Source organism: Bactrocera dorsalis, chromosome 6, assembly GCF_023373825.1.
Source record: "Bactrocera dorsalis isolate Fly_Bdor chromosome 6, ASM2337382v1, whole genome shotgun sequence".
In the NCBI taxonomy this organism is placed as follows: domain Eukaryota; kingdom Metazoa; phylum Arthropoda; class Insecta; order Diptera; family Tephritidae; genus Bactrocera; species Bactrocera dorsalis.
Window position 1 is genome coordinate 29766193 of NC_064308.1, and position 10785 is coordinate 29776977.

Here is a 10785-nt window from a genome sequence, read left to right on the forward strand (position 1 = left end):
GTTACTCCTTTAACTTTAAGTTTAAGTTGCTCAATGAATTTGAGCATATATGCGACTACTCTGAGGGCTCGGGGGAACGATGAAAATCGTTCAAGGATTTCATTATCATCCACTATTGTATGATAGGTGTCGATTTTTCGACTTTCTGGGGCGATTATGTTGCGCATTGTCGATTGTGGCCAAGAATCTGAGGATTCGGTTAACCATCGGGGGCCATTCCACCAGAGCGTGGTGGTGGCAAGATCCAGGGGTTTGCACCCTCTTGTACCTAGATCAGCAGGATTGTCGGCACTGGCGACGTGTCGCCATGTGGCTGCTCCTACTAGGTCAAGTATTTGAGAGGTTCGATTAGAAATATATGTTTTCCACGAGTGTGGTGGCTTTTCTAACCAGGCTAGAACGATTTCGGAATCGGACCATAGATATAATTTGCATTTGGTCATGTTCATGTGGGTCTGCACTGTGGAAACCAGCTTGGCTAGTAGCAGAGCGCCACAGAGTTCAAGTCGTGGTAGACTTATCGTTTTTAGAGGTGCTACTTTTGCTTTTGCACCTAGTAGGTGGCTTGTGGTTGCGGTGTCGCTTTGTGCGCGCACATAGATCGTGGCACAATATGCCTTTTCAGAGGCGTCGCAGAAGCCGTGTAGTTCCACTTTGTATTCGGGGGAATAATTTACCCACCGTGGAATTTGTATCTGCGAGATGTCTTTTAGATTATTAGCAAACCGGGACCACTTCTCTAAGCGAAGAGGTTTCACTTGTTCGTCCCAGTCTGTTCCGTCTAGCCATAATTCTTGAATCAGGATTTTCGCTTGTATCATAATTGGCGCAAGCCATCCTGCGGGGTCAAAAAGTTTTGCCATTGAGGACAAAATTTGCCTCTTTGTTACGGCGGATAATGCGGTTGTGGACTCTGTCGTGTATGAGAACTGGTCCGATATCGCATTCCATTGGATGCCCAGTGTTTTTGTTATACTTTCCTTTTCAAATATAAGGAAATTAGAATCCAATTTGTTATCGTTTGGTATATTTTTTAAGATACTTGGGTGATTAGCTGTGATCTTTTTTAGGGGAAACCCTGCGGTGTTGAGGGCCTTTATCACTTGTGATAAGGACTCGTATGCTTGTGAGAGGCTGTGGCTCCCAGACAGGATGTCGTCTACATACATACGTATGTGTTTTTAAGACTTGTGTTGCCAGAGGAAACTCTGACTTCGTGTCTTCTGCCAGTTCGTGGAGTGTACGAATGGCGAGGTATGGGGCACAGTTTACGCCAAAGGTAACTGTTTTTAATTTAAAGTCGCGTAATGGACTATTGGGAGATTTTCGGAAAATAATTCGTTGAAAATCTTGATCATCTTTATGTACGACTATTTGTCGATACATTTTTTCAACATCCCCATTGAAAACGTATTTGTATATACGCCAATTTAGTATGAGGAGCATTAAATCTGGTTGGAGTGTGGGGCCCGTGAATAGAATATCATTGAGGGAATTCCCCGAGCTAGTGCATCTGGAGGCATTAAAGACAACTCTAACTTTTGTTGTTTTTTTGTCAGGCTTTACTACTGCATGGTGTGGCAAGTAGAATGAGTGATATTTGCCTTTTATAATTTTTTCGCATGGGCTTACTTCCTCCATATGATCTAAATGGAGGTATTCTTCTAAGACACCATCATAATGTTGTTTGAGCTCACCTTTTCTAAGTAGGTTTTTTTCCATACTTAGAAACTGCTGTATTGCAGAGGTGCGAGAGTGACCTATGGCGAGTGTATCTGGAAATTGTTGTTTTAATGGTAGTCGTACGACATACCGACCATTTCTTGATCTAGTAGTTGTGGCTTTGTAAAAGTCTTCACAATACTGATCTTCTGGCGTTGTAATGGTAATGGGGGGGAGTTCTTCTAATTCCCAAAATTTCCTTAATTGTGAATTAAGGAATTCATTGGATATCTCTTCCACTTGAGTTGTCATGGTGGTAACTGATTCTGTTACTAGTCCACTTAGTATCCAACCGAATATAGTATTTTGAGCTAGAAGGGTGTTTGAAATTTTCTCAACCCCTTCTAGAATAATTTGAGGAATAAGGTCGCTGCCTAATAGAAGATCTATTTGAGCGGGGGTATTGCAGTTAGGATCTGCTAGCTTTAGGTGTGTAACCTTTTGCCAATGCTTGCTATTTATATGATAGCTTGGCAGCATGTTCGTAAGTTGCGGTAAGACTATAGCTTCTGCTTGAATGCGCTTATCCGCTTGGGGGGAAATTAGGGTAATGGGGCAGATTTTATTTGAGTTTTGTACTACTCTTCCACCCATTCCCGTAATTTCATAATTGGCATGTTTTGTTGGCAGTTTTAGCCTATTTTGTGCCCTAGACGCTATGAATGATCGTTGTGATCCTTGGTCTATTAGGGCTCTCAATTTGAAAAGTTCTCCTCGGTGTTCGATGGAGATAACTGCTGTGGGTAGTAGTACCCTACTTTGATTCTCGCTGTGAAGCGTTTGTGTTTTTAAAGCCTTTGAGCAACATGGTGTCTCTTGGCAAATTTCGGGATTTTGTGTTTCGGGAGTTGCGGTTGCAACTAAACCCGTGGCTCTTTTGGAGAAAGCGCTACTTTGGGGTGTGCTAGGAAAGTTATTGAAATGCAACATTGAATGATGCCTCTTGTGGCAATATACGCAATTGAATTTGCTTTCGCAATTATTGAGATTATGTGAGTGGGACAAACAGTTTGTACAGAGTCTTTTTGCTCTGACAAAGTTGTTCCTTTCATTGATATTAAGTTTTTTAAACTTTTCGCAAGCTTTCAGCTTGTGCCCTCCTTTACACAGTTCGCAGGACGTTTGTTTATATTGTTCGGATGTGAACGATTGATTTTTAAAGAAGCTTCTGTTTAAATTGTGGTTGTTACTAGCTTGGGGTCTCACGAAACTTCGATTTAGGTCGTGTTGAACGTTTTTAGTTCTGACCGTTTTTTTATCTACCCTTTCCGCGATTTCATATTGGGTAGTTAAGAAATCTTTCATTTGGTGCCACGTTGGGCATTTTCTTCGTGATGAGAGCGATTGCTCCCATAGAAGCAAAGATTTTTCCGGTAATGCCGCGGAGCATATATTTACCAGTATGGGGTCCCAGTTGTCTGTGGGAATATTCTGTGTCGCTAGAACCGACAAGCAATTTGAAACAGTGGATTGAAGTTTTATAAATTCTTCACTTGTTTCTTTCTGAATTTTTGGTAAATTCATTAATATTGTGACTTGTTTGTCGACTAATATTCTTTCGTTCTCGTAGCGAGCTTTTAAAGCTTCCCAAGCATAATTGAAATTTTCGTCATTAAGAGCGAACTGTTTTACTATTGCGCCTGCTTGACCTTTTGTTTTGTATCGGAGGTGATACAATTTTTGCGCTTGAGATAATTTAGGATGGTTTATGTACACGGCCGTAAACATGTCCCGGAAGGACGGCCATTGTTCATAACCTCCATGAAATATTTCTGTATCGCAAGCTGGCACTTTAAGGTGAATGCCGGAACTCGCCTCTTGGCTTTGAATTGGAGGCAGCTCTACTCTCGGTTGTGGAGTAGGTGCAATTGCTTTTATTAATCTCAATTGGTCGGAGATCATAGCTCTCGTTTCCTCGTACTGGTCTAAGCAGTTTTCGTATTTGGAGCAAGCCGAGGATTTAAAATTTTCCGGAAGATCTGATTCGTCAGATTCTAGAATTGCGTCATACGCAGCTTGGAGACGTGTCCAGAAATTGCCTAGATTTTCTTTTTTGATTTCTAGTACCGATTCAGAATTGTCCTGAATCGGTGAAGATGAAAATCGAGTGCAGTATCGAATTAAACTGTCACTCTCAGCGATAAACTTAGTATATGAAATGTCTTTAATTTTTTTTTGCTTTGTAGCACCTTGCTTTGAGCGTGTAGCTTCAGCAGGTGTACATGGGCTCTTTTCTTCAGAAATCATTTTTTGGACTTTTAGATATTGAATCGACTTAGATTCCTTAGAATCTCCGTTCATTTAGATAATAGTTAAAAATTGAAAATATGAGACAGAAAAAACTTCTCTCAGTGTATTATGGTAGCAATAGATACGTTTGAATCTTTAAGATACGCGGTTTGTATGTTTGTTGTATACACCAGTATCTAATAAGGAACGCGTATTTTGTTTTCTTTATTATGATCTTATATTTTTGTTGTATACGCAAGGTAAGAACCAACGAACGAGTGTTTCGTTTTTCTTATTATAATATTGTATTATTGTTGTATTCGCAAGGTAGGAACCAACGAACGAGTGTTTCGTTTTCCTTATTCCTAATAGTTGCTATTAATTTGTTTTGCTTTCTTTTTGTTTTATTTATTTATTCGTCCTCCTAATAGTTGCTATTAGTCTGTTCTTTCTTTCTTTCTACTTTATTTATTGATTTGCACTCGTTAGTTTATACTTGCGTATACGAGCGATAATAAAGAACGAGAAAAGGGTTAATGACCTTTGTATATAAAGATTTTTTCCGTTTGCAATCCTGCTTGCTTGTGCTTTAGCAAGAACAAGAGGTATTGCTTGAAATATGCCGATTTGGCCTTTGGATATATGTATGTGTGTGAAAACAATTAGAAATATCAAAACGTATGTAAAGTATGTGCTGGTTTTGTCTTTTATTATTATTATTTTTTTTTTTTGATTTGACCGTATATTTTCTTGAGGTCAAATTGAAATATTTGTAATTGCAATTAGCGCTCTGTTTAGCTTTATTAAATTTTCAAATTAATTCCCGGAAGTTGAAAATAGTTTTAGTTTAAACGTAGGAAATACAGTCAAAGGCAAATTGTATGCCGTATGTCTGTATGTAAGATTTTACAGTACGAATGATGCGGGGGAAGAAAATTAGTGAGATGCAGGTATGCACTCTAAGTACACATTGGAATAAGTGCAATTTGTAGAAATTGTTTTATTATAATATTTATACATACATAAGTGTGTATGTTATTTTACCACATTGGTTGGTACTTATATGTCGATATATGTATAATTAAATATAAAATATGAATATAAGTAGTTGCATATATGTATGTTGTATTTTATTATTTTTATTTTTCCTTTTACTGATCGAATTTGTCCAAGCTTAGTAAGTGTTGCGCAATCCTGCTTATACTTTTGGAGTATAAGGGGTATTGCCGGAAAATGGGGTCAAGTGTATACTTGAAAATTTTTTTTTTTTTTTTTAATTTGTGTGTTTGGATACACAAGGGTAAGCGTATAGGACCTTTTTCTTTAGATATGTATGCCAGTATATATATAATTATATATTATACTATATACTGTTCATACATATATTGTATGTACATATGTAGTGTACCAAACTGTTTTCGGTTTCCCGGAAATCAACCGTAAGTTCAAACAGTTTGGTAGCAACCGTTTTATTAAAGTATACAGTTGTTAGAAAAATGAACTGTATCTTTCAACATACATATATGCTAATAAATAAAAATGTTATACGAATAAAAGGAGTCGATACACTCACTTTGTGCCGCTTCAAGGGTATTTGAGGGCTTTAGTATTCGGTTAAATGGGGGGGGGTGTTTCCTTTTGTCGCTGTGTCCCAGTTGTTTCCTGCTGCTGCTGATGTGATTTTATTAGGGTGGACCACGGTATCCCTTTCCTGGTGCTCTTCTTATTGTTGTTTTGCTCGTACTTATGTAGATGTCTTGTATATTTTTAATATATTTTACTTCACCAATTATTAATTTTATTATTTCTATATATTTTCGTTTTTTTTTTGAAATTTATTGCACTGTTTAATGTCACTGTTTTTGTTTTTTTTTTTGTTTTTTTTTTTTTTTGTAAAAGCTTCGCGCCCGTTTTAAAGTTAAATTAATTTTCGCGCCCGGTTTTTTTGTTTTTTTTTGTTTTTAGTTGTTCAGCACAGTATTGTATTTTTGTTTATATGTATATTTATATATTTATATGTCTCACTCTTATATATTTATATTTGATTTTGATAAAAATTATTATTAGTTTTTTTTTTTTTGGATTTTGATGTGACACTAGGGAGCCGTTTTGTGCTTTCCGTTTCAACTGTTTTTTTTTTGTATGTAAGTATGTATGTAGTTGTCACACTTCGATTTCACTTGCAATATATTTTTTGTTTTTGTTTTTTTTTATATATGTAAATTGCACTAGATTTTTGTATATGTGTATGTATGTATATGTCACCTTTGTGCACGAATTTTTGTAAGTTTTTTTTTTTTTTTTTTTTTTTTTAACAAATTTTGTATGTATGTTTATGTCACAATTTTAACCTTTTACGGTTTTTTTTTTTTTTTCTCAATAGTGCCGTTCTTTGCGGCTCGAAGGACCATATGTTGGGTTCAGTGCCCGCTGGACTTACCACTTGTGCCAAATTGCGTGTTTTAAAAATAAAACCTCTGATTTCACTTTTAACTCGTATAAACGCTTTTATTTTACAATAAAAATTCGCCTTCTAAAGGCCGTATAGAGGGGGTTCCGGACACGTTAATTTCACAATTGTGTTGATAAAAAATGATTAAAATTGTTGTATTCACAAATTATTGTTTGATAAAAAGTTATTAAAATTGTTGCATTCACAAATTATAGACGCAAATTATGGAGATCGATAATTAGCGGCGTGTGGCGAAAAGGCGACGTGCTTTCGGTAATGGACGAATCGATACTGCCTGTGTGAAAGCGGACCCTTTTTCCATGGAGTGATGTGGTGTGTGTTTTAGTGTGTGGATCCTGCGCTCGCGCGTGTGGGTGGTGTTGATGTGAAGTGTGGTGATGTCGAGGTGAGTGTGGTGAGTGTGCGTGTTAGTGATGGGTGTAGGTGTGGTGTGGGGCAAGCGATTAAAGGGCTAACTATAATGTGAATAAGCTAGCTTAAGCCAGCGTAAGCAACTGTCCGAATACACACAAATTGTATGTTGCAACTATAATGTGCATAACATCAAGTTTCGTTAAGTTTTGTCAAACGTCATTTGCTTAAGCAAAATGCGAAACTGATCGCATGTTCCGTACGGAATCAGCTGTTTTCTATTTTTGTCAATAGATACATCGTTTTGAAGAAGAAGAAGAAGAAGAAGAGTGTTTTGTCAACAGATAAAATCATTTTAAATTTAAATATGGAGGACGACGAATGCTTTATCCAAGCTTTAATAGAAAGTGTAGAAAAAAAGAAATGTTTGTACGATAAAAGGGATCCATTTTATTTTAATCGTGTAAATAAAGATAAAGCATGGCAGGCAATTGCAGAACAATGCGGCAAAAGTGGTATGTATTAACACTGTTATAGCAACATATATTTTTGTATTATATATTTTTTATGTTTGTTTCAATTAAAAGATCTAGAATGCAAACATAGATGGAAGCTACTCCGGGAGCGATTCTGCAAGGAAGTAAAAAGGCTAGAAGCTCCATCAGGTAGCGGGATGTGCTACTTGGAGGAATGGCGTTTTTTGAAACCCATGATGTTTTTAAAAGACTCCGTCACACCGCGTCGGTATGTACTTTGTATATAACTTTTGTTTGTTTGTTTTATTTGTATATAACTTTTTCATTGTACAGCACCCGTGATAATGCAGAAGCAAATGCAGAATCTGTCTTGGATTCGTCAACAACGGATAGTTTGACTGAAAGTCCATCGCCACCTCAGAAGAAGAAGAAAAGTAGTGAATTAGAAAGTCTCTACCAGAAGCTTGGAGCAACTATAAATAATTTAGAAAAGCAGATGGCGGCGCCGGCTGAAATCTGTGATACTGACGAGGCTTTTATGACGACGGTTTTGTGCCTAATGAAGGACCTGCCAGTGTCGGTCAAAGATGAATTCCAGGAGAAAATGATCTTGGAATTATATCGCTTACGTCGCGAAAATAGACAATCTTAGATTAGATAAATGAGGATTGCACCGCGACCTAAGGTCTATTGTGCCCTCTCCTGACTCACAGCGTCTCAACTAGTCCCAGCAAATTGATGAATTCCTATATAGTGATGAGTGATATTGTGGAAACAAGAATTCAAGATAATTTATTTATTTTTTAAAAAGCATGGAGCACTGATTTTTTTTTAGTATACTTTATATTTTTTATAGCAAATATATGTACATATTTATTATAAAAAGATGCATAAAATGCATGTACCTGAACTCTTTTGAGTAATTTAATAAAAAGAATTGAATGAATTTAATTAAACCACATTTAGTTTTATTAAAAAAGAAATAAACAAGTTCTAAATGATGTTAGATATGTGATTTTAGAAAATGTTTTAAAAATTGTTAAAAAAACTGCATAAGTTATTTCTTATTTCCAAAGAACTTCTTCCACCGTAATGATGCAAATTAGAAGATTGCGTAATCGATGGGATATTACTTTCAACTTCTCTACGCCATATACCGTCATGAAAATCACCATTAGAGTCCTCCCAATCAGCATAGTTGCTTGCAATATACGAAGATTCATTAACGTTATTAAGCATAATAAAATTATGTAAGGCAACGCACGCCAAAACAATTTTTTCTGCATTTTCCGGAAATAAATGTAATGTTGTTAGTAAAACTCGCCAACGCGCTACTAGTATTCCAAAAGAGTTTTCTATTGTGCGACGAGCTCTTGATAACCTTTTATTAAACACCTCTTTTTCATTTGGTAGCATTCCCCCAGGGTATGGGCGCATTAAATTTATCCCTAAAGGAAAGGCAGCATCACCAACGAAGAAGTGTGGAGTTTTTTGTTGCGTATTTGGTAAGTTTTTCGCTGGAGGGATGGGAAGTTTCTGATTTAGCAACCTCTTTCCAAATCGACTCACTTGAGAAATACCTTTACATGTAAAGAGAAACAATAATATTAATTAAAAAAAAAAAAACAAATGCACAAATATAAAAGTCCTCACCACCATCACTCTGACTTCCATATGCGCCAATATCTATATAGGTAAACCGATATCGTGCATCACATACTGCTAACAACACAATAGAAAAAAATTTTTTGTAGCAGAAAAATTGACTACCGCTTTTAGGTGGGCATCGAATAGCGATATGCTTCCCATCAATAGCTCCAACACAGTTGGGCATATTCCACAGTTCCCAGAAGTCTTGAGAAATTTGCTTGAAATCTTCTTCATTAGGCTCAGATACATACACAGCGCCTAACTTTGTCCAAAGGACTTCAGCTGTCTCCAGAATAATGCGCCTAACCGTTTCCTTCCCCAGTTGAAATGACCATGCCAACGATTGAAACGAAGTTCCTTGTGATAAATATCTTTAAGAAAAAGAAAAAAGAATAAGACATAATAAAAATATATTAAAATGAACAAACTTACTGTAATGTCAAAGCTAATCGACATTCCGGTTGCACAGGCTCCCTCAACGAATTCTTTTTTAAAAAGGGCTCAACAAGAGTAAGCAAAAGTCCATATACTTGTGGCGTCATTCGCGTGTATATAAAGAAATCATTGTGGTCAATCCTCTTTATTTGCAGGAATCGTACAAAAAAACCTTCCTTCTTCCTTTTTCTGTTTATTTCCCTGACTGAACACGACCGAACTCTTTTTTTTGTAATTTCACTAATTTCTGTCAATATTTTTATTCCTTCTAAAACAGAAGAAAGCATTTTAATTGTTTTTAAATATTTTAATTTTCTGTTCATTTTTTCAAAATGCAAACTAAACAAAACCAAAACACAAGTTGTTTTTTGACACTTTCTTCTTATGCATGTAAGCACATTATAGTCATTCAAAAGTCTACTCTCCATTCGTTATGCATTTGACAGGCTTTTCGTTCATTTTTTGACAGTAACATACGGCAGCTTATGCATATTATAGTTAGGCCTTAAGGCTCATTTAGCCAAGTATATTTTCAGCTTTTTAAAACAAGGGCGCACTTTCCTTAATTATAGTCTGTCCATTATTTTCAGTGTATGATGTTGTAATTTTTATTTATGTTTACCTAAAAAAAAACGCTGAAAGCTCCCCTTAAGAAATAACTTTTCCGACGAACACTTCAAAACTGTAAATGTAAAGATGTAAGCTACGGCTGAGAATTTCAACGAAAGTGGAGGACACTATTATATCTGTATCTAATTTTAATACAAACGCAATATATTGCTACAGATTTTAATAGTTTTGTTCACCTAACAGTTGCTTTATCTCCTAGAAATAATAAAGTTATATATGGAATTATACATATTGTATATAAATGATTAAGGAGACGAGACGAGTTGAAAGAGTCAAGAGAGGTTTGCAGATGGGCGTAATCGGGCCACTATGCGTCCACAGAATGCCATTAAGCGAAAGCTTGTAAAGTGCCATAACCAAGCAGTAAATTAAGGTACAAAACTGTTTTTTACAAAGAATAGCAGTGTGAGGCACACTTGTAGGCTAAATTATTGTTTTAAGTGTTCGTAGCCCCGCCCCCTTAATAACTAAATTTATAGCACATACTTGTATTTACTACTGATGATGATTTTCGCAGAGGGGTCGACCGCAGAAGCTTAGTCACAGAGATGTCTGAGAGAGTTTACAAACATCGATAAGTGATATCGGAACTAGCACTTGAACTAGCAATGCAGTGAGAGTACGAGTACAACCTCATTCAAAAACGAGCATATTTTTGAGAATTTTTTTCGTGACGGCGCCCATAGGAGCATTTGGTCTCAAAAACCGGACACAATTATTTAAAGTGATTTTATGAATGAAAATTAATAAAAATGCATGATTGAATATAATAATGCAATATATTCAAATAAAACAAGTAAGGAAGGGAGTGCAACCGAG

General features: G+C 36.2%; 1 protein-coding gene across 1 annotated transcript; it reads left to right on the plus strand.

The window, feature by feature from the left end:
• Window positions 1-7142: 7142 nt before the first annotated feature.
• LOC109579300 (transcription factor Adf-1-like) lies at window positions 7143-7903 on the plus strand. The gene is made up of 3 exons (XM_019989084.3): window positions 7143-7290; window positions 7363-7519; window positions 7585-7903. The coding sequence occupies exons 1-3, from the start codon at window positions 7143-7145 to the stop codon at window positions 7901-7903; spliced, it is 624 nt and encodes a 207-aa protein (XP_019844643.2).
• Window positions 7904-10785: the final 2882 nt, after the last annotated feature.

What these genes read in the sequence shown, in the direction of transcription:
- LOC109579300 (XM_019989084.3), top strand. Translation starts at nt 7,143, where the DNA reads ATGGAGGACGACGAATGCTTTATCCAAGCTTTAATAGAAAGTGTAGAA. An exon ending in AGAACAATGCGGCAAAAGTG is followed by an intron (nt 7,291 to 7,362) that starts GTATGTATTAAC and finishes TTCAATTAAAAG; the next exon opens with ATCTAGAATGCAAACATAGA. An exon ending in GACTCCGTCACACCGCGTCG is followed by an intron (nt 7,520 to 7,584) that starts GTATGTACTTTG and finishes TTCATTGTACAG; the next exon opens with CACCCGTGATAATGCAGAAG.